At 43.5% G+C, this 25,491-nt stretch overlaps 1 protein-coding gene across 1 annotated transcript in view; it reads right to left on the bottom strand.

The window, feature by feature from the left end:
- The window catches only part of LOC308290540 (protein bicaudal D homolog 2-like), a 93,239-nt gene that overhangs the window by 6,620 nt on the left and 61,128 nt on the right, over positions 1-25,491 (bottom strand). The window contains exons 4-10 of the mRNA XM_080732425.1: positions 23,343-23,557; positions 22,363-22,612; positions 16,983-17,240; positions 15,621-15,824; positions 14,678-14,956; positions 13,628-13,885; positions 11,362-11,513 (exon numbers count right to left, since the gene is read on the bottom strand). Coding sequence (XP_080588551.1) covers positions 11,362-11,513; positions 13,628-13,885; positions 14,678-14,956; positions 15,621-15,824; positions 16,983-17,240; positions 22,363-22,612; positions 23,343-23,557 — 1,616 coding nt within the window. The remainder of the gene's footprint in view (positions 1-11,361; positions 11,514-13,627; positions 13,886-14,677; positions 14,957-15,620; positions 15,825-16,982; positions 17,241-22,362; positions 22,613-23,342; positions 23,558-25,491) is intronic.

Here is a 25,491-nt window from a genome sequence, read left to right as displayed (position 1 = left end):
TTAAAATAAATTCATTGTGCCTTTTGCTAAGGAATGGCAACATGACTGGTGTCTAAGACACCAGTCATGTTGCCATACCTTAGCTTTTGCTGAACTGACGTCACTGTTTCCCAAGGAGTTTACTGGGGGAAAGGTGTTAATGTGGGCTTCACTTCCTCCACACAGCTGATTCAAATCACTTGACAAAGCACCATGTAATCACCATGCAGAGATTCAGGGTGTCACAGGCTCACAGCAGCAACAGCAACCAGTCGAATGAAACGGCTACAAGGTTTCCACTCGACAAAGACAATATCTAGGTATTGTTCTTCACTCTACAAACGATGGACCTTGTAAGAAAAAATATATTATAATAATAAATACTAATTCACACACTTGTCTACACCTGTAAACCTGCGATGTTGACAATGAAGCTCATTCTTCCTTGAATTCTTATAGAGCATGTGGTGTCCATAAAGGCCCAGCAGAGGGCAGTGTCAGCCACAACATTTTCAAGACCCAAACATGCTAACTAGGATAGGAGGAGGATGGTGAGAGTGCATGAAGAACATGACTCTGAAACAACCACATTTCCACTGACCACTGATTTCTCTGAAAGGCCAAAACCAACCATTTGAGAAAGTGATAATTAAGGACCAATGTGTCAGTGTGATGCTGAATGAATAGGTTTCCATTGTGAGCTTTCCCCTAATTCTATGGCCACCAGGTGGAGCCGTTGAGCCGACCGGCAAAAAGGCCCTGCTGATAAGAGTTCCAGAGCTCCTGCATCATTAAGCTGTGATGATGTCATCAGACATTTCACTCCTACACAGACCATCATGGCTCCTCGGGTTCCACTCAGTGGAAATGGAGTCTCACAGGAGTGTTTCTAAACATTTTCATGTAAAGGAACCCCCAAATTGGTCTGTATTTGTTGGCCCTGGACCCACTCCTGAAATTAGTTTGTGCCAGGGACCCCCACAAGAGAAGATTTATGTTGTTACAGTGTTTCAAGATCAATTGAAATGTATCTTGATAATCAAAATGGTTTTTCTAAAACATTTGAAAAGCTCACAAACGTGTGAGCTTGTGTGTAGATACTGTAGGCTATTTTTGAATAACCAAGGTATAAAATAGGGTTGAATTGGTCAAAGAGATCTTGAAGCTACATTAACTCATTTTGAAGGAGACCCCCTGGGAGGCCCTCAAGGACCCCCTGCTGTTCCCTCGCTAAGCCGTCCTCAGACGAGCCCTCCATCGGGCGTCTCCACTAGTCATCTGGATTCTCCTTGCATCTGGCCGGCTCCTCTGTGCTTACCCCAGACCCCACTTAGAGTACCGCAACTCCTTATATCGCTGTTTCCCAAACACTGGGTCAGGACCCATTTGTGGGTCGCAGACACGTTTTTATGGGTCCCTTAATTTTCGATTTCCTACATTTTTTTAACTATTATTATTTCAAAACATTAAAAAAAAAAAAGTTACAATAAAAAATTCCATAAATCAACCTACTGTACAAGCTCACAACGTGGCACAAAGTGCTCACAACGTGGCACAAAGTGATGCATTGTGAGCTTGTAGATCTGCTATTTTCACCAGTTTGGGTCCCGGAGCAAACGTCTAATTTCTCTTTTGGGTCACAGGCTAAAAAGTTTGGGAACCACTGCTCCTTAACAGTACAACTGTTCACTCACAGAACCATACTAGCAGCAGTGCGTGATTCACTACTAACATCCCACCTGCAAAAATACTTCCACTCTCTGGCATATATTGTATCTCCATATTTAATCTTTTTTTATATATATCTTTTTTTTCTTTTTCATAAATTGATGCCCAATTTTAGACTTCTTCATATGACAGTGACGGTGCAAAAGTAGAGAGTAGTGAGAGGCGTATGCTAGCCTGCAGTCAAAAATAGAAGACACACACAGTCACACACACACACACACACACACGCACACACACACACACACACACACACACACACACACACACACACACACACACACACACACACACACTGTACACACACAAAGGATAAAAAGCATTAACCCTGGGGGGTCGCAAAGAAGATCCCTCCTGCGTCACCGGAGGACTTAGTATGAGGACGAGGAGGAAACAGGGAAAATGGAGGCGCACAAGAAGAAAGACAACCCACGACACAACATCACAGCTTCAACCTCCCTCTCCACACCTATTCTCAAATATACTTCTTTGCACCCCGAGAGCCCCTCCATCTGCCACGTCTGTGTAAAATACCAGGAGCAGACTGTCTGCAGCACTGCGGCAGAATGCACTGTCTCCCGCTGCCCTTGTGGAGTGAGTGTGTGCTGTAGTAGTGAATGTGTGTGTGTGATAAGGATGGGACGATACGCGAGATTATCGTTTATCGTGATAAAAAACACTCACGATAATCCTATCAAGGAGGTTTGATTTATCGTGAAATCGTCCTCCGTCATGCACTGGGATCAATTCACCTTTTATTTGCCGAGCTGCATATCCGGTACCATTTAAACCCTCTTGGTAAAAGGTACTTATAATATACGTACTTGATAGTCTTTTTTTCACTCTCTATCAAATGTCTTTGCCAAAAAATAGCTGATCTACAAGCTCACAACGCGTCGCTTTGCGACGCGTTGTGAGCTTGTAGATCGGCTATTTTTTGGGCAAATGTTCTGCCCCAGGAAAATGGATTTAGATTATCGCGATAATATCGTAAATCGCGATTTCTTTTGTCACAATAATCGTGATATGACATTTTCATATCGTCCCATCCCTAGTGTGTGAGTGTAAATGCCCTGGCGCATGGACAGCTGTAAAATAAAGTGGGTCAGGCACGTGGCATATTGTGACACTCTCACCCCATCGCCTCACGCTTTCGGTCCACTTTAGCCTTCATCCATCTTTCATTCCTGTTCCCTCCCTCCTACACCTGCAGTGTCTTCTCCCTGATGTTCTTATTTATTTATCTTCTGCAACCTGCTGCAGCCTCTCCGCATATCAGACAAAGCATTCATTCATTCTTTTTTCTTTTTTTGCAGTAATGAATGACACACCTCTGCAAAGAGGAACCGATCTTGCATGTTGCAAGCAGAGCTAGACCGATATATATCGGCCACGATTTCACTTTTTCAACGACATCGGCATCTGCAATCGTGCAGCTGATGTGTAGTTTCCGATCATTTCAAAAAAATTCAAAAACGCCTGACAATGCTTCGCAAAACAATGCGTCGCAAGCATGTAGATCGGCAGTTTTGGGACAAAATATGGGTCAACACATCGGTAAACAGTGGTCTGGCAGTCGGGATCGGCCTCAGACCCCAAAAAGCGGTCGTGCTCTAGTTGCAAGTCGCTCTGGATAAGAGTGTCTGTTAAATATCAAAGTGTGAAAGGAAAGTCTGGCTTCACGTGTGAATAACACCTTAGCCTTCAGCTGTGCTCCAACAAAGCCACTCAAGAGATTATCTGACAGGCAGACATGCACACATTACTGCTTCTTTAGTCGCAAACACATCCTTGAGATAATAACACAGACATTATCGGAAAACGCCTTAACCAGTAATAACAGCCAACAGCCAAGGCCTGGACTGACTTATGAAAACAACAATGCCTGTCTAACCCTGAAAAGTCCTACAATGGAACTGTACGCCATTCATCCATTTCAATGCTAGCACACACACCAGCACTGCTCTGCTCCGATTGGCCAACCCGGGATCTAATGTTTTTGTTTGGGTGTTGGCCATTGGCTGCTGGATCTGTTGTGTTTCTGGTGCACGTGGTTGCGCTCCGTGTCAGGGGCGTCAATTGGGTATGGCAGGGGTATGCAGCTGCCATACCCTGGGTCCAGGGGGGGAAGATAAAAGTTAGTTCTAAATATGAATCCATGAATGTCTCTTTGTCTATCTGTGCGGGTTATTATGTTGGTAAATTACAGTAAAATAACTACAAATGCAAAATTTAACAAAATGGTCACTTTAACAAGGTATTATAATTAGGTATATATAATTATATATTATATGCACTTCTTCTTAAAATAAATGTATCATGCCTGTTGCTAAGGTATGGCAACATGACTGCTTCGCGCGCGTGCAAGACACCAGTCATGTTGCCATACCTTAGCTTTTTCTGAACTGACGCCACTGCTCCGTGTGAACTTCTGCCCCCAAGACCTCCGCACGCACACACACACACACACACACACACGGACACACAGACACACACACACACACACACACACACACACACACACGCACACACGCACACACACGGACAAAGGGGATCAGCGTTGCTTCATTAAACGCAGTGTGAGTCGGGGGGGCTCCCTGCGAAGGGGCAGCGCCCCTTAAGATGGTGGGACGGCTGCTGGGGGGATGCGAGGGCATGGGTTTTTTTTCCCGGGAAAAAAAAAGAAGAAATAAGCCAATAAAAGAGGAATCTCCATTCTGATGGGGACTGAACGGCGTACAATGGAAGCCTTCTTGGCCTTCTGATGGGATGGGGTGTGAGTTTGGGAGGGGTGGGTTGGTAGGGGTTGTGGGGGTCTTTTGTGGACGAACAGTCACTACATTGAATGCACCGACGAACAGGGGGTCTGCTTCTCTCCGGGATCGTTTACAGTAACCTCAGGGCTTGGGAGGAGATATGCGTTCAATTCACACTCATGTTCACGCACTCATGCACAGCACGCACACACACAGTCACACACACACACACACACACACACACACACACAGTCACACACACACACACACACACACACACACACACACACACACACACACACACACACACACACACACTAGGGCATTAACGACTTGTGATTTTTGCACGTCGACTCGACTCAGTAAAAAGTTGAGTTGAAGTCGACTTTATCGTTTGATGACGTCATCACCCAATTATTTCGGGGGGTCCCCAGATGATTAACTTAATGTGCAACATTGTTTTCTCACTCAACAGTAAACAAACCAACATAAAGTTTAAGTGTATACTATAGAGGGTATCTTCACATTTCTAAAGTGCCAATTTAAGGACTTTGTAATACCTCTAAAATGACAAATTAAACATTGTCCAAATTGTCAAATATATAGAGCATGTAGATCTGCTATTTTCACAATAGAAAGTATTTTCGACTTTCTCTGGTGGGAGTCGACTTGTGTAATAAAGTCGACTGAGTCGACTTGTCGACTTTTTCGTTAATGCCCTAGCACGCACACACACACACACACACACACACACACACACACACACACACACACACACACACACACACACACACACACACACACACACACACACACACACACACACACACACACACACACACGCGCACAAAGGCATTCATATGGCAACATAAGGAGGAGCTGCACCCCAACATGCCATCATGCAGGCACATAACTTGTGCTGAAGTGAAGGAATCTATCTGAAACTCTCTCACTCCCAAACATCCACGCAGTGCACACAAAGTCACGCACACACACACCCTCTTCAGCTGTGTTCCTGTTGTCTGCAGTGATGGCCATAATTGGTCACGGTTGGTAGGACATCACAGACAGAATAGAAAGAAAGAAAGAAAGAAATTAAAGACTCAGAGCTTATGAATGGAAGAAAGAGATACATGTAGGCTACAAAGGGGGTGTTATATGTATGCGTATGAATGAGGGGGGGGTCCTGTCTGGCTGTTAATGACAATGTGTGCATGTCCAGGCATGTCTGCATGCGGAGGCATGTCTGAGGAATGTTGGGGGGCCGGGCTTTATGGGGAACCTGATACCACATGAGAGTGCAGCTGGAGAAACAAACACGCATGAGCGCACGCACGCACGCACGCACGCACGCACGCACGCACTCACACACACACACACACACACACACACACACACACACACACACACACACACACACACACACACACACACACACACACACACACGCACACACACACGCGGACACACACGCAAACAGAGTGGTGGGAAAAGTTACGTTTTACTCAAGTAAAAGTATCAATACTGCAACTTAGAAGTACTCTGTTACAAGTAAAAGTCTGGAATTCAAAATTGACTTGAGTCCAAGTACAAAAGTATTGGCATCAAAATGTACTTAAAGTACCAAAAGTAAAAGTACAAAATATTTGAAAATAGCAGATTTAAAATAGGGCTAAAGTGGATTAATGTATGTTTTATAATATAATCATTTACATCTGCAAAGTAACTAGTAACTCAAGTTTTCAAATAGTTGTAGTGAAGTAAAAGTACAATATTTGGATCCGTGATGTAGTGGAGTAGAAGTAAAAGTACTACTGGAAATACTCAAGTAAAGTACAAATACCAACAAAAATTGTTCTTAAGTAAATCTACTTAGGTACTTTACACCACTGCGCACACAATTACAATACCCATGTTGTTCTTTTCTATTTGACCTGTCTTGCATGTTGTAACTGTATGTGTTTATAATTGATAATATTTGTCTCTGCTGCCGCCCACATTTGCACTCAAAGGAAAACTATTAATACTACAATGGACATAAGCACTCAAGGTTTTCTTTTGTGTTTGTATCCATTTGACAGACTCAGACATACAAATATATCGTCGTTTCGGGTGAAAACCTTGTATGTCCATGACCGTTGCATTTATCATTTTAAAAATGATACTACTTTTGTGCAACGGCCTTGTCTGATGAAGCAGGGCTTTACTTCGCGAAAAAACATACAAATTTGAAACTAGGAGATACAAGGTTTCCACATGACAACGACGATATGGTGGTCATGTATGTACTGTATATGCATTTTGCCAATCTAATTGGCAAACACGCACACACAGACACACACACTCTAACACTAATCCCCGCACAGAAAGGCAACAAATCTGTTCCATTTCACCATTTCATCCTCTTTGTGTGCGGGACCACACACACACACACACACACACACACACACACACACACACACACACACACACACACACACACACACACACACACACACACACACACACACACACACACACACACACACACACACACACACACACACACCTCATATCGGAGACACTTCACCACGTCTCAACTTCACTAGAAGTCTACCTTCACGGACTGATCGATTAGCATGAGAAAGACCACTCGGAATGAGCTTTATTAAACGAAAGGCCCCCCTCTTTCGTCCCACCAAACCAGAGGACGCGGTGCGAGGGGGATGGATGGATGGATGGATGGATGGATGGATGGATGGAAGGATGGATGGGGGAGTGTGGGAAACGTCGGACCAACGGGGTCCCCCAGCCTCTCAAAGAGCCCCCCATATACCCCACCCGGGGCCCCCTGCCCATAACCCACTCACACAAATAGGGTTGAATTTACATACCAATACTCTGCTCCCATAAACACAACATTGCATACACAGTGAAATCCTCAGTCTATCCTCCTATAGGCAGTAGACTTCCATTTGAAAATAATTCATACCAGGGACCTCAGAAAGTGCCCAATAGGCAAACATTCTGCGAAAATAGACACTGTCTGTGAGCATGTAGATCGTCTATTTGTCTAAGAGATTTTGTTTAGAGGAGGGGGAAACAAAGGAAGGGACCAAGTACAGGTCAGACCCCCGAGGGGAACCCGGTCAACAAAGTATACCGGGTTTAAGTGGCTAATATTACCTATGATCAGTTGTAGTCTTGCGTAGCCAGACAACGTAGCAATCTCCAAATGCTACATACTGTACATGAGTCTACTGCACATTCCGAAATCCAAGAACGGAAGCATCCGTTTGTCATTATTTGTAAATTTTAAAATATCTTTTCATTTTATTATTGAGTTTCCATTAATGATAAGTAGCAACGTTTTAAGCTTTGATTATTTTTGATTTATAATTATTTTGACTGTAAAGACAAAACGGAAGCTGGGGAGGGGACCCAGGAGGGCACTTTGAGAACCGTTGGTTTAAGTGGTTCAGTGTGCCGGGGGCATTAGCACAGACACTGACCCTACATGGTAGGGCACTGGGGGTAGATGGATGCTACTGTAAGTGCGTTCCTGTGGGCCCAGGCTTGGCATGGCTGTTATCATGAAGAGGAAAGAGAGCCTTGACGTGGACCGGACTTGAACCGTCAATCTTATCTGGCACCCTTCCTGCCCTGATAGCAAGAGATGATGCTTCTTCATGGCTGCATGCCTGGAGGGCTCGCGGGTGGAGTTAGTAAGAGCCCCACCGATGACAGTTTTTTTGGAGAGTCCCAGACCAAAGGATACCAATGTTTTGACCGTTATTCTTTCAAAAAGAGCAAAATCAATTCCAATCCCGTTTTCACAACGTGCAGGAGGTATGGCGGAAGTTCATCTCATGTTCAAGAATTAAATACAGAGGGCTTCCAACATAAAAAAGACAGTAAAAAAGTCTTAATTGGGATGTTCCTTTTAGGCAGGGTGTTTGGCTGTACTTGTAATGTACTACATTTCAATTGTATTGATTATACTTGCACTGTTCTCCATTTTTGTCTAATAAAATAATCAATCAATCAATCAATGAAAACGGGCAGTGATCTTTTGTGGCGGCAGTTTTGGTGTTCACAATGTTCCAGTCATCTTCCTAGTAAGTATTTACTGGTGGAATTACGATTTCCTGGTCGTAAAAATGCTAGAACCAATTTAAAAAATAGCAAATCTACATGCTAACACATCAGCATTTTTTCTTTTCATCGGTGAAGAAAATGTTTGAATATTTTAGCTTTTAAAGACATGCTCAAAATAGGAACATCGGATTGAAAGTGGTTAACATTTGACAGATGGCCTGAATAATTGCTAATACCGCGCCGATGTGGTCCAGCGATGATGACGCTGGTCGCTCTGGTCTGGCGACTATGAGAAAAGTCCCTTAAGTGGCAGATTTCCACCTTGCACACTCTGTCACAACAGATTATATTTAGCAGCGAGAGCGAGATAAGAGTGAGAGCGGGCAGAGCTTTCTCTCCTGCTCCATGTACATCTTGTAGTCCAGATAGCTTAGCATAACACCCACACATCCCTCCTGCTGCCATCTGGCACCCTCGCACTGCACTGCGCCAAGTCGTCATGACTACACACAGGGGTGTCACAAGGGGGGGTGGGAGTGGGACTGAGTTACTAGGGCCCAAGGTGCAGGAGCCTTAATTATTTTATACTTTAGCTATTGAAAAATAGCAGATATACAAGCCCACAGCGCGGCACCGAGTGCCGCGCTGCGAGCTTGTAGATCTGCTATTTTTGAAAAGTCGTGAAAATTAGTGCACATTTTTTGAATATATGTATTTTTAAGCGAACTTTTGTAACTCACATTTTGCTTCTGGGGGGGTCTCTGGAACTAAATATTTTGAGATGTAGGTCCATGGCCAGATCATTTTGGGGGTCCTTCATGTGAAAAAAGTTTGAGCACCACTGACATAGAGACAAAAACCTTCAAGATTTTTTCAAAAATAGCAGATCTACAAGCTCGCAGCGCGGCATCGATAGTTAAAGCACACAATGTGAGGGAATCATCCTTGTACCCAGGGCCCAGAATTTGGTGCGACACCGCTGACTACACAAACTCTCGTATGTGCCGACAGGGGAGTTTTTTTTTTGCCTCACGTCTCTAATTGTCTGGCCTGCTGCAGGTAATATGGAGTTGGCTTCAGAGGAATCAGATTGAATTTCTGCATGACACAGAGGCGGGGAGGGGAGGGGTGCTGAGTGTACATTTTCTCTCTCGTTCTACTGTCATCCTCTGCTCCTGATGCCCGGTGGCACAGTTTGAGCTTTGCTGTGGATTGCAGGGATGTCTTAACTCGTGTTGGGGGAAAAAAAACCTTTCATTTCAGTGAACGAACGATTTAGTTCATGTTCACAGCAATGATCCGTTCAAATGATTCATAAAAGCTTACAAAGAAGGCAGGTTGTGATCTTGTAGAGGTGGTTAAAGGCAGACCAAATGACACTTTTCTTCTGCAAGGTATTGGCTCAACTTGACTGGCCTATAGTTTGGTTTTCCATCAGTTTAAAACTACCTTTTATGCCATCACCTCCCGTTTAGCCGCCAAGCGGGTGGTTATCGGCGTCTGTCGACACCCTAAAGAGACACGAAAACACTGCAGCGTTCTGATTCTTTAGAGAGAATGATCACATTGCACCGTGACGTATTCCACTACTACACTGCATGGAAAGTACAGAATACTGATAAAAAAAAAACTTTTAAACTAGCCATTGTAAAATTTAAATGAATCAGTATTTGAGCACACCCACACACTCTCTCACAGAGCAATGGGGGTGTGTGTGTGTGTGTGTGTGTGTGTGTGTGTGTGTGTGTGTGTGTGTGTGTTAGTGTTTAATCTACACCAGGCCGAGGTAGAGGATTAAAACAGAACCTTTGGCCTGCTTCTTATAGGAATCACAAAGCTTAACAAGCATCTGAGGGGGTTAGTACCCCCCGCCACACACACACACACACACACACACACACACACACACACACACACACACACACACACACACACACACACACACACACACACACACACACACACACTCCAAAACACTGATGATGTTACGACAGGATTATAATAACCCTTCTCCATCCAAAACATCAGCCTACATCCCTCATTGGCCCACATTCATAAACACTTAAAAAACAATATTATCCTTCTAAAAAGGTGTCACGTTGAAATAATATAATGGATACATAGAAAGCAACCATATGGTCGTATGGATTACATTGTAATATACATGGCTTTAGCTTCATTTTTAACATCTCGGCGTGTTGTTGTATGTAGCGTTTTTAACAATGGATTAATGGGTTAAAAATAGCCAGATGGTATCATGATGACACCGGGTCAGCATACAGGATGCAAAACAATATGCGTGCAGACTGCTTGTGAATGCTATGGCATTTCCTCTTAGACAAAGGAACATGATGGTTGATACAGTATATTAGATATGGTATAGGTGTTCTGTGAGCAGACAATTACGTTAATGAAACATTAGTAATATATATATATATATATATATATGTATATATATATATATATATATATATATATATATATATATATATATATATATATATATATTTTACAATTTCACCAAAATGTGGATGTATTGTATGTCTTTGCTCCACATTAGGGAAGGGCTGTGTTTTTGACTGAGTAAAGTAAACTAAGTTCGTTGTCATTTTATGGCCTACATTAATCACGTGGAGTAATCAAATAATAATGTAAAATGATGGACAGATTAATCAGTTAAGATACTCTCAGGCCCGCCGTGAGGGTCGTGAGGAATTTACAGCGTGGATTGGGGTCCCAGGGATGATTAAGTGAGGCCTGTAGCCCTAATACATATCAAACAGGGGGTCTTTGAAGTGAGAACCACAGGTTGTAAAAGACGTACCGCGTGGCGAACATGGCTCTGAGCGAGGAGAAGGTGGCGGCGTCCTCCTTCAGGGCCTTCAGCTCGTTCCTCAGCTTCATCATGGTCTCCGTCACCATGGCCTTCTCGTTCTCGTACTTGCTCTTCAGGTTGGCCAGCGCCACTTCAGCCGTCTGCATGGGAACGGGGAAACAGAACGAAACAATCAAATCAGCGAGGAAGTAGGGGTGGGCGATATGGCGATAATTATCGTGGAGACGATACAACGTCTCCACGATATGCTTTTTCAGAGATATCGTATATATCGTGATACAAATGAGGGAGCCTTGTGAAAAAAAATCCTGTTTAATCGTTGATACAGAGATTCATTGCAGAATTCAATTTAAACCTGCATTTTGGTCTAAATCAGTAGTTCGCAAACTTTAAAATGTCAAGGTCTCCACTTAACTCTGACAGTGTACAAATGAAACCAAATGGACCCGTAAGGGTCCATTTGGTTTCATTTGTACACTGTCAGAGTTACATACTTGTAAAGTTCAATTTAGACCTCCCAAAAGGAACCCAGAGAGTCTAGTTTTTGTCAAGTAACTTGAAAAATCGAATATCGTGATATTGTATTTTTCCATATCGCCCACCCCTACGAGGAAGGTGAAGTTGCTTCACCTCATGTGAGCCACACTAAGGCCTTTGTTCCCTGCAGCGTTGGTGTATCAAAGCTAAGGCCCAGGGGCGTCAATTGGGTATGGCAGGGGTATGCAGCTGCCATACCCTGGGTCCAGGGGGAAAACCAAAGTTACTTTTAAATATAAATCCATGAATGTCTCTTTGTCTATCTGTGCTAGTTATTATGTTGTTAAATTACAGTAAAATAACTACAAATGCAAAATTTTACAAAATGGTCACTTTAACAAGGTATTATAATTATATTCTCCACACTTGTATTCTCCCCATCTTGACAAGATGGTATATTCCCAGGTTCTGCAGGTCAGCCGCACAGGTGCAATGCATTATTGTTAATTGTGGCACGTTTACTAAAACATGCCAAGTTTAGCTGCCCAAGAAACCGTAGAAACGGGGGAAAAATTGAATGTACTTCTTAAAATAAATGTATCATGCCTGTTGCTAAGGTATGGCAACATGACTGGCGCCTTCGTGCGCGTGCAAGACACCAGTCATGTTGCCATACTTTAGCTTTTTCTGAACTGACGCCACTGCTAAGGCCTTGTGACCTGTAGTAAACCTCGCCACACCTCTTAGGTTGGTTTAGTTGGCTGCTAATTAAAAGAAAACACGTGTGTGTGTGTGTGTGTGTGTGTGTGTGTGTGTGTGTGTGTGTGTGTGTGTGGGTGTGTGGGTGTGTTTGTTTATGAGGCTTTCTCTGGCTCTAGTCCTGTTCTAATGTTCAGACAGTACCTAAACCACACATATCTTTCAAAGAGCTGTAGCAGTAACAACTGTCTGCACTGCCTGCCTGGTTAGGAGTGTTTTAGTTCCCTGGGGGTCTTTTCCTCTCACCCACCCACACGGCACAGAGTCACCGGGCAGCTGACGCCACAAGACTCCCGTCTCCACCACACACACGCATACAGTTACACACACGGCAGTGTTTGTTATGGGTCTGTGGCTGCATTGCATTTGCTCTGCAGCAGCTGATTCTAGCTGAAATAGCAAGCCGCCTCCCTGTTAAGAAGGACGGTCTGGAGCCTAGAGCAGGGGTCATTAACCAAGGTCAATGACTCCTTTTATTTTTTTACCAAGCCTTCCATACCACTTGATAAGAGGCGTTCAAAGCTAGCTGACCATATTTATCTGGTTGTCTCATTGGAGAGTTAGCTTGAGACTAGCTTGGAAGTATTCCACAGGTTTTTCTTTTAAGTGACTATGGGTTCCCTCCAAGGGATGCAGAAGCAATATCATCATGTTGTCTAAATTAAGTGTTTTGTTTGCTTGTTGTTCACACATTATCTTTGCTAATAATATGCCAATATGTTATTGTGTATTTTTAGACAGTTTTTGAAAAAAAGAAATAAATAATAAATAAATCATATACATTTGGTGGCTCTCCTGTAGTAACTCTGAGGACCCCTAGGGATCTCAGACCCTCTGTTGTCAACACATACTGTAGCCTAGACTGTAGCAATGGTCCTCAGGGTTACTTGAAGGTGTTCCTTGCAGGTCTGTAACTCTGAGAGTGTACAAATGGAACAAAATGGACCCTTACATTTGAATGTTAAAAGACCACTGGCCTACATAAGCAGAAGACACCATGGACAGCTGGACGACAGACCTGCTTGTTGGCCTTCAGCACGGTCCTGAGCGTGGCGATCTGCTCCCGCTTGGTGCTGAGCAGGGACTTGAGCTTGAGGATCTCCTCCATGCAGGCCTCCTTGTCCTTGTCCTGCACGGTGCCCAGCTCCAGCGAGGCCACGCGCTGGCGGGACAGCTCCGTGGTGCGGTCCACCGCCAGCTGCAGGTGCTTGATCTGGTCGCGGATGATGGCCACCAGGTTGTAGATGTTCATGGGCTCACGCCGGGAGTCCGACACCTGTAGAGGGTTGTTGTCGTCAGGATCGTGAAAGTTTAGTTTTTGACCGATTAAATAGTTGTACAGATACTTGAAACGTATGAATCAAAAAGTACATTTCCGTTTGCCTTTTAGGCTTTGAGGAGGACCACTGCAGATATGACGAATAACCTATATACTGTATACACTGAAATTATAAATAAAGTACTATGGTTTGGCCATAGTACTTTATTTATAAAGTACCAGGCCAACGTTTTAACATTTAATAATTTGATACTTTTCACAACATGTTCCAAAATAGCCGATGTACAAGCTCACAACATTGTTACTGTAGCTTGTAGATTTATTTATTTTATACAGATAAAAAAATAAAAAATAAAAACTATGATATGAACAAATTCAGATCTGTGGTCAACTATGCAAAGTTTGCAAAACAATTGATTATTATACCAGGGGTTCCCAAACTTTTTTGGCTCAGGGCACCTCTATAAATATTGTTTTCATCCGAGGCACCCCTGCATTATATTCATAATTTTCACTCCCAGCAACTTATATTTATGGCATATTTTAGCAAAAAAAAAAAAAAAAAAAAGATAATATCCATTTTGGTTAGAACTGAATGAAAATTACTTTGTACTTCAAGTTTAAAATGATAGTACTAAATATATTTTTTAAGTGTCCAAATAAAATCCAAATATTATCAAATCATCTCACGGCACCCCTGGACTGCCATCACTCACGGCACCCCAGGGTGCCCCGTCACCCACTTTGAAAACCCCTGTATTATACAATAATACATGTGGACAGACGTACCGGGGAGGACAGGGGCGGGGAGGGGGCTCCGTCGTCGGCCCTGGGGGTCTCGGGGAACAGGCCCTTGGTGAGCAGGATGGGCGAGCGGCGCCCGCGGCCCTCAGGGCTGCTGCGGCCGCCCTTGCCCTCCTTGTAGAAGTCCAGCATGACGCGGTTGGGCGTCTCGTTGTTGCACATGCACACGTGGTTGTAGAGCGTGGCCAGCTCCTCGCTGAACGTCACCAGCTCGTCCTGAGCCACCGACAGGCTGCCCTGGGACTCGCCCGCCACGTCGCTCACCTGGAGAGCACACACACACACACACAACCAAACACATGAAATACACAAAACGCAACACAAACACAGAGATCAAAATACGCTGATGATACTGTCTATCACACTGGTTCCCATAGGGCGGCATAGCTCAGGGGTAGAGAAACCGTCATTAGAGTGCGGAGGGTTCCCAGTTCGAATCCAGGCTCCCCCTGAGTTAATGTTGAAGAGTAGTTGCTCCCGGTGAGCAGGTTGGTGCCTTGCATGGTTTTCTCTGCCAACGTTGTATGAATGTATGTGTGAATGGGTGAATGTAATGCACAATCTATGTAAAGCGCCTTGGATAAAAGCGCTATATAAACGCATCATTTACCATTTACCATACAGTGGGATCCATTTGTGGGTCAAGGACCAAATGTTATGGGTCACGACTCGAGTAAAAATCTAATTTTCTTTTCCTACATAAAATAAACCAAATGCTGCATTTACACTTTTATCTAGGATTATTTTCATGCATTTTACGTTTTTTGTTCTCCCTTCTTCATTTCTACTCTATGCATAAATAAGAATTTCACCTCACTTTCACCCTGTATTCTGTGTTGACCATAAAACGATAATACACATGAACAATAATAATGAACTGAGGAGAAGGAGTGTGGGTGTTGTTGAGTAACAGGTCTTGCTTCCCCACCTTGCGCAGCTCCTTCTCCAGCCTGGTCTTGGCCTCTCTCTCCACCAGGCTGCTCTTCTCCAGCAGAGACAGCTTCTGGCCCAGCGTGGTGACGTCGTTCTCCAGGCGCACGCGCTCCTCCTCGTAGCGGGACTGGCAGCTCTGGTACTCCGCCTTCAGCGTCTTCAGCTCCTCCTTGAGCTCGCCGGCTTCAGACACCGCAACCTGGAGAGGAGAGAGGAACCAGTGTTTCTCAACTTTTTTCTGCTTGGGCACACTTTTCATGTCCCAAGAATCCATGGGCACACCAACATAATACGGGGGTGTAAATACTGTCACTGTCGGGAAGAAACCTTGTATTTCCAAGTTTCAAATGTGTACGTTTCTTCGCAAAGTAAAGCCCTGCTTCATCATACAAGGCTGTCGCAAAACAGTAGGCTGTCGCACAACAACGTTGTGTGCGGTGCGAGGCGTTGTGTGCTTGTAGATTGGCTGTTTTCACTAGTTTAAATTATTTTTAAAATGATAAATACAATACTGGCTTTCAAGCAGTTTCGAGGGGCACACTTGACCCTTCTCAGGGGCACACCAAAGGTCCCCAGGCACAGTGGTTGAGAAACACTGGAGTAACCAGTGTTGATTTAGACAGGAAGTCTCTGATGCGGTTTTAGTCATAGTCTTTTGAATACATTTTAATTTCGTTTTTGTCACATTTTAGTCATCTGAAATGTTTTAGTTTTAGTCCAGTTTTAGTGGACTAAATATCTTAAGATTTTAGAAGTCATATGGATGGCATCGTAATGCCTGATTTTACACTTACTGCATCCTTGTTTGCAGACTTTGCACTTGGTTTTACTCATGGTTGCATCTGAAAATACGCTGCACAACGCATTGTGAGCTTGTAGATCTGCTATTTTCAGAGCACAACCAAACATAAAATCAATTGTCTTTTAGTTCTGCTGGATCTCTTCTCCACTAGTCCCTCCCTAACATTTTAGTCTAGTTTTTATTTGTTGACGAAAGTGTCAATATATTATTTAGTCTTAGTTTTAGTCATCATAGCCTAGTTTTAAAGATTAGTTTTTTGGGGCTTTTATGCCTTTATTGATAGGACAGTAGACTGACAGGAAATGGGGGGAGAGATGGGGAGTGACATGCAGCAAAGGATCGGGAATCGATCCGGCGCCGCCGCCAGGCATTCATGCCTATGTGGCAATGCCTAAGTGGTATGCGCCTGGACCAGTAGGCCAGCGGGCACCCCCTATAGCCTAGTTTTAATCCAGTTTTCATCAGTGAAAAAAGGCAATCGACGGACGTTTTCCATCATAGTCTTAGTGGAGGAAATCAACACCACATGGAAGGAAACACCTTTATCGGACTGACCTTGTACTTGCACTCCAGGATCTCGGGACCGTTGATGTCCACCTCGTAGTAGTCTCCGTCCTCGTGGCTGTCGCGCTCCTTCTCGTTGTCCAGGGCCGACTGGCGCTCCTTGCTGGCCTGGAGCTTGCGGATGGCGCTGAGGTTCTCCGTCAGCCTGTTGACCTTCTCCTGGTGCTCCGACAGCGCGCCGTTGGCCTGCTCCAGCTGCTTCTGGGAGTCCTGCAGGTTGGACAGCAGGTTGACCTTCTCACGCTCCATCTGAGGAGGACAGGCAGGGACAGAGGAGGGTGTTATTGGGACCTGACTTGACCTATTTAGACCAGGGACGCAAATCTGTGTCACTCTTTTAACCACTTTAACTATTATTTTATGATTTAACTATTAAAAAATAGCAGATATACAAGCTTGTAGCTATTTTCGAAAAAAATCGTGGACATTTGTGCAAGTCTTTGAATATTTTTGACGCGATTCTATAAATGTCTTCTAAATTCTCCTTCTTCAGTGTTTCTCAAACTATTTCATGTCAAGGACCCCCCGAAATTACATGTATTTGCCCTCGGACCCCCATCTCAAATTATGTTGTTTCAGGGACCACCCAGAAGCAAATATTTGAGTTACAAATGTTTGATTTTTGTTTCTTTTTATTCTCTTATTATGAGTCTTCCTTGGATGTTAACAGATTGGGATTAGTGTTATAATCCCGGCAGTGGCTCTGGAGGTAGAGAGCCTTGAGTCCTTGAGCAAGACACTGAACCCAGGTCTCCAGCATGTCTTTTCCATAGCAACGCAACGCAAGGCAAGGCAAGGCAGAAAGGCAATGGCAGATCAGACTAGGGACGGGACGATAAGCGATATAATCGTATATCATGATAAAAAACACTCACAATAATCGTATTGTGGAGATTTCATTTATCGTGATATCATCCTCCATCATGCACTGGGTTCAATTCACCTTTTATTTGCCGAGCTGCATATCCAGTACCACTTAAACCCTCTAGAATTGGTAAAAAGTACGTATAATATACGTACTTGATAGTCTTTTTTTCCACTCTCTATCAAATTTCTTTGCCAAAAAATAGCTGATCTACAAGCTCACAACGCGTCGCAACGCGACGCGTTGTGAGCTTGTAGATCAGCTATTTTTTGGCAAATGTTCCGTCCAGTGATAATGGATTTTGATTATCGTGATAATATCGTAAATCGCGATTTCTTTTGTCACAATAATCGTGATATGAAATTTTCATATTGTCCCACCATCCCTAGATCAAACTAGAGTTCTGTGACATGGCCCCTGAAGGGATACTGGGGAAGCTAGATGTGTGCATGGGTCCTGCTTCGCTCAATTAGCATCATCACATGTCCTGTAACCCTAACCCACGATGCACTTGTGTTGGCGAAGCATGTGTGAGCCTGGCAGCCCTGCCCCGCCCCGCCCCCCGGGCAGCCGAGCACCCGGGTCAGCATCGACCTTGAGGAGTGTTTGGAATAGGTTGAGCTCAGTATACTGGCAGAGACCAGGACGGGTCCTCTTACACACACACACACACACACACACACACACACACACACACACAGACACACGCACACACACGCACGCGCACACGCACACAAGCACACACACACACACACACACACACACACACACACACACACACACACACACACACACACACACACACACACACACACACACACGCACAAGCACACGCACACACAGACATTTAAGTGCTGGCGACTGTGAATAATCTAAAAGCATTTCAGCCATGCTCATCCTTATAATAAAACATTCATTAGCACAGAACAGGCTTAGATCTCGGAAGAATGTCACCCAAATGGAAGCCATGGTTTAATGAAAGCCATCCTTGACAAGTTCAAGGGGCTAATTTTACAGTTCAGCACTCAAACTAAGGAAGATTAGAAGGCTGACATGGTGCAATAAAGCATGCTCATCATTCAGACAGTTAGTACTGTGCTTGTTTTATTGGATATTATATAACTGGATTGCACTGATGTGGTGTCTATGTTTCTGTTTTATTGATTCTATATATTGACTGTCTATTTTCTGTCTTACTATGACTTATTGCTTTGTTTCTTTGTTTATGTATTTAACCAGAAAGTTGACTTCTTGGTTTTATTTTAGCCCCTACCCCACTCTCCCTCAAGAGGCCTTCCCTTTTTACCAGGCCACAACTTCAAATAATAAGTTGTTCTTAACTGTCAGCCTGGTAAAATAAAGGTCACATTAAAAAACAAAAACAATGCTGCATATCGTTGTTGTCGGGTGGAAACCTTGTATCTCCAAGTTTTAAATTTGTACGTTCTTTCACAAAGTAAAGCCCTGCGAGGCGTTGTGTGCTTGTAGATCGGCAATTTTCACTAGTTTAGATCATTTTCAAAATGATAAATACAAAACGAACGGTTGGACATACAAGGTTTCCACCCGACAACGACGATATGCATTGTTCAATAAACATGTCAATCAAACAATAACCTCTGGAGAAATTATGAGCAGCAAACTAACACTGCAGGGAACGCTGCAAACTGTAATAGCTTCATTGCTTGGACTATTTGGTAGGTTAAGGAAGTGTGTGTGTATTTACATCTAGGACTGCTCTAGCATGCTCTAATGCAGAGTGACATGATGACCTACATGTGGAAGAGGGGCTGTGTGTTAAAGGGCATCCAAGCTCGCATCACTATTCCCATCCTATTCCCACAACAGCCATTTTAGATGTGATTCCAGACGGCAGTTAGGGAGTTCATCATGTGGCGTGCGTACAAGGAGCAGGTTGGCTGGTGCTATTGATCGGTGAGTCACTAATCAATAGAACTAGGAGAGGTAGAAGGACAACAGAGCATGGCTAATGTGGTAAATAAGCTTTGGTCTCTCCTTGTCCACGGTTACTGTCTTCATGTTGGAATGGCATGGCAGTGTGACGCAGGCGCTGTGACACTGTCTCATTGGCACACATTGTCTGAGCCAGACACACTCACCATCAATACACTAGATCCAGGTCGGGTTGAATATCTGAGTAGCACTCGGTAGTAAAGGGCAAAACGAAACTAAATAAATGAAAAGCTATGCAAAAGCAAAGAATTGCACCTCTGCTCTTGCAAAAGAAATTCACCGCTGCCAAAAAGACATTGTACCCGCTTCTGCTTTTACCACCATGTTATCCAGTATTGATACATTTATGTATTTTCATTACAATTTCTTTGTATTGTATTGTTCTGTTCTGTAGAACCAACATTTCGCTGCTTGTATTAGTATAGCAGGTGACCAATAAAACCGCTCTTGATTCTTGGTGATTGATCAAGCGTGGCCTCATGGGACGATCTGGCAGATGGCAGGAGGTGGCACCACCCGCTCGTGCCACCTCCTGCTGGTGCCACCACCTGCTGCCTCAAAGCCCAACGGCCTTGGGATGGGATGGGGGGGGGGGGGGGGGGGGGGCGGGGGTCTCTAACGGGATTTAGATGTGGCTAGAAGCTTGGCCCAGGATCTACTGTAGCTCGCACCACAACTGACTCCCTGACTCAATAAGGACATGACTCCACTGACTCCCTGACTCAACAGGGACATTACTCCACTGCCTTGAAGAACCACATCTAACATGTTTGAAAGGAGAATACAGCCTTTAGAAATTGTGTTGAAAGCACTTATATATCATTTCATTGTTTTAAGATTTTTTCTTTTACTTTTATGCCTTTATTGACAGGGATAGACAGTAGGCTCACAGGAAATGGGGGAGAGAGATGGGGAGTGACATGCAGCAAAAGCCGCCGGGATCGAGACTCGAACCCACGACACAATGTCAGGCTACACTGAACCTAGGTGCCGGGACTACTGCGCCAGCGGCCCAGGCCAATCATTTTTTAAAGGGCAAAAATAGCAGATCTGCAAGCTCACAACGCATTGCACCGCACCATGAGCTTGTATATCTATATGAGCTATTGTTGCACGCATGGAAATGCACGCTTAGAAATGACAGAGAAAGGAGTATCAAGTATAATGTATGGAACGGACAGGAATCGTAGAGGAAATGTCCTGGTGCTTTATCGACTGTGTGTGAGTGGTCTGCTATTGATCTGGTTATCGGCTGCAAGGGGGCAGTGGCATACAATTCATCATGGATGGAGCCTTTCTAAACAACTCCTCTATCGAGCAAATATCCCGACCTCCTCTGGCGTAATGACTGATGTGTGCCATTAAGGGTTCACCCATCTGTGGGGTGAGATGGGTCATATACAAGTGATCTGTGTACTTCAGGAATTCTGGTCTATTTGTCCCATATACCGTCATTGACGGGTGGAAACCTCGTATCTCCAAGTTTGTATGTTCTTTCGCAAAGTAAAGCCCTGCTTCATTTTACAAGGCCGGTGCACAAAAGTAGTGAAAACAGCAGATCTACAAGCACACAACGCCTCGCTGTGTGCGAGGCGTTGTGTGCTTGTAGATCTGCTGTTTTCACTAGTTTAAATCATTTTTAAAATGGAAAATGTAAAACGTTTTGGACATACAAGGTTTTCACCCGACAACAACGATATATATATCCATATCCACATGTTTGTGCAATGAATGATGACCTCAGAATAAGGCTGGTCTCAGAGCTAAATGATCCTTTAGATTTTCTTGACTCTATGAAAAATCTATATTCGAACAACAACAAGGCCATTAGCATGTGAAAGGTAAAAGGCCCAGCAGAATGCAATTAGTGAAATTGCGGCAGAATGCAGCAGTCTTAAAATGTGTGTACAGATTTCTGGGTAGATGTGCTTAAAATGTAAATGTCTGCTGACAATGATGTCCAGTCGACATGAACGTCCCATATTGACATGTTCATCCCTGTTTTCATCATCCATTGTATTTTTTTCTGACAATATCTACCTCATAGTACTGTGTTCTATCCGTCTGTCATTCAATGTTATATGAGATAATGTAATGGTTTCCTGTGCAAATAAGCCAAGTTGACCTTGTACCAGTGAACTGTACCGTCATGAAACTGTACCTTTTCCTATGCAAACTTCTAATAAAGTCTTCAATCAATCAATCAATAGTATGTAATTCACAATTATGTGGAATTTAGGGGTGGTGGTTCCGAATGGGATGTTGTTGTGTTTATGTTGAAAACTGAGAATTGATTTTACAGGAGTAAACACAAAATAAAATACAGAATCAGACAGAAAGCTCTATATTTAGTAGTTCCCAACCCTTTCCAGGGCCCACTTCTCCAAAAAATCTCCCAAGCGCTCCCTATTTTTTATTTGTTGACGAAATTGTCTTAATTTCGCTTTTTATTTTGTTTTTGTCTGTGATAAAAGGTAGTTGATTCTTTTTTTTGGTCATGGTTTTTAGTCATAGGAAATGAACAAAGGTCACCTGCAGCAGCTGCTGTTTGAGCTTCTGGATCTCGGAGATGTTGAGCTCACTGAGCAGGTCGTCCACCAGGCTGGGGGCGGGGCGGAACAGCTCCTCCTTCTTGGGGGGCGCGGCCATGCGGTTGTCGTCGGTGATGGTGCCGTTCAGCTTGCCGAAGCCGTTCTCGTAGCCGTTGAGCGCCTCGTCGTTGTTGGGCTCCGTGGCGGCGTCATCGCTGAACTTCAAGCCGTCCAGAGAGATGCTGAGTGGACTGGAGGAGGAGAGAGAGAAGGTTGAAAATATGGCTGCAGCTATCCATGATATTACCACCTCAGTGGCCTTGTGGTTAGAGTGTCCGGCTCGTGATATGAACATTTCAGATCACGATTATTGTGACCAAATAAATCACGATTTATGATATTATCAACAAAATATCCCCAACATCCATTATCCTGGGGCGGAACATTTGCCAACAAATAGCAGATCTAAAAGGCGTCACAACGCGCTGCAATGCGTTGTGAGCTTGTAGATCGGCAAAGAGATTTGGTAGAGAGTGAAAAAAAAAGAGACTGTATCAAGTACGTATATTATAAGTACGTTTCACCAATAGAGGGTTTAAATGGTACAGGATATGCAGCTCGGCAAATAAAAGGTGAATTGATCCCAGTGCATGACGGAGGACGATTTCACCATACATTAGATCTCCACGATACGATTATCGTGAGTGTTTTTTATCACCATAAACAATAATATCGCTTATCGTCCCATCCCTAATGGAGTCTCCTATGCTCATGTAGTGACATCATGCAGTATAGTAGTCTATCTGTGGTACATGGAGTCTCCTATGCTCATGTAGTGACATCATGCAGTATAGTAGTCTACCTGTGGTACATGGAGTCTCCTATGCTCATGTAGTGACATCATGCAGTATAGTAGTCTACCTGTGGTACATGGAGTCTCCTATGCTCATGTAAGTGACATCATGCAGTATAGTAGTCTACCTGTGGTACATGGAGTCTCCTATGCTCATGTAGTGGGACAGCTCCTTCCTCAGGGAGGCTTTGAGCTCCCTCTCGGTCTTGATGGTCTCCAGAGCCTCTCCCAGCTGCCGCTCTGCGATCTCCTTCAGGCGGATGGCCTCTTCCAGCTGGCTGTTCAGGACGTTGGTGTCCTCCTCCAGGCGACGGATCTCGTGCTTCAGACCCTCGAACTCCACCTGCAAAGAGCAGGACAGGCGGCCAGGGCGGCAGGGGACAACGTTAGTGTGATGACGAACACAGCTATAGAACTTAACACAGTGGTTCTCAAATGTTTTCATGTCAAGGACCCCCAAATTGATCTGTATTTGGCCACGGAGCGCCCCCCCCAATCTGAAAAAGGTTTGTGCAGGCAACCCCCCAGAAGAGAAGATTATGTTTTTGCTTTTTACATTTATTCAAAAATGTTCAAAAACATTTTTTTTAAACAATATGTTTATTTTGTGTTTTTTTCATACTTTTTTAAGACATATAAGACATATAAGACAACAAATACAGTACAATAAAAATCTACATTCAGATTTCAGACAAAACAAAAAAGAATACAACATAAAAAACTAAAAACAAAATACCTGACATAACACGACACATAAGAATATTAAATAATTATGAAACAAAGAGCACATATACCATTAACATCCAAAGTCCTATGCCACAAGGCCGTACCAGTGACTGTAGAGGGAAAGCAGCTACCCTACTCCCGTTTCCTCCATCAAATAAGAAAGGTCGTTGCCCTTGACATACTGAATAAAATTCCCCCATATTTTCTCAAATAGCTCTTGTTTATTTTTGAGAGTGTATGTGATTCCTTCTAAAGGAAGGCACAAAGATAAAACATTTCAAACATTTACAAGATTTTTCAAAATATTTCAATTAATTAATGCCCTAGTTTGTCGTACGTGAGTTTTGTGCAAAATGACCGATCTGTAAGCTTATTTCCGCTATTTTGGTTAATACTGTGGGTTTTATAAATATTGGACCTATGAAAGGTTTGTGACTAAATAACTACTGCACATTGGATAGATTGTCGTTTTGGACATGGTTTCCACATGACAGCGACCATATACATCATAAACCGATACATCAAACATACACATAATATCTGGTCCATGTCTGGTCAACCAGATGGGAGTGGCTGGATCATATGAGAATACAGATTTAAACTACATTTCATTTCCCTTTGCAGACAGGATTTCACCAGCCATCCAATAAAGGTAGAAGCCATATCTTTGCTTCTTGGAACCAGTGACAAGGGCAGACAGACAGTAATAAAAGACCCCAGATCTCCCAGTCAATAAATGGAAATACCATACTTGGAAATTCAGCTATTATTTGCATGGTATGTTATATTGAACATACAATTCATTTGTTTTCCTAGTCCCCCATTTGAATGAAATCGAGCAGTGTGTTTTTGTGCCATCAACTGTGAGGATCTCTGTTTCATTCTGGTGGTTAATTTTGCCACATTTGCCAAATCAAAGTGATTTTATTCTCTTTATTACAGTAAATCACAGTATGGAGGTTTTGATCTTAATTAAATCTGAGTCTGTGTGTGTGTGTGTGTGTGTTCAGAAAAGCTGCCTCTAGCTACAGGCTTACATTTCTCTGAAGAGCCAACTCAGCTGAATGTACTGTATAGTATCTTATTGCATCTTAATGTGTACAGTATGCTATTGTGCTGCATGCTGGTGGAATCTATGAATGAACTGATGATTTTGATATGCTTTTTACGCAGGGCTTGACATTAAGGCTTGCCCTGTTATCCGGGACAAGTAATAAATCCTTCCAGACAAGCTCACTAAAAATGTAGTTGTCCATTGGACAAGTGGCTCTTGGTTTCACTTTTTCTGTTACGCTCCTAGCAGCTTTGTGCTGTATGCAGACTATAGACTGGCGATACTATGGAGTGGAGGGTGGAGGGAGCAAGGAGGGTTGTTAGCAGTCATTTTGTTATTTATTCTATTTCAATGTCTGACTCCTATGCATTCATTTAAGAAAGAAATTACTGTGAAATGTCTCATTTGTATCCGGACAAGTGACTTTTGTGTCCGGACAAGTGAATGGGAAATGTACTTGCCTCAAAAAGCCAAGTCAAGCCCTGTTTTTACGCCTC

Source organism: Nannobrachium achirus, assembly GCF_963921795.1.
Source record: "Nannobrachium achirus genome assembly, chromosome: 9".
Taxonomy (NCBI): Eukaryota; Metazoa; Chordata; class Actinopteri; order Myctophiformes; family Myctophidae; genus Nannobrachium; species Nannobrachium achirus.
This window is presented reverse-complemented; position numbering and strand designations above follow the sequence as displayed.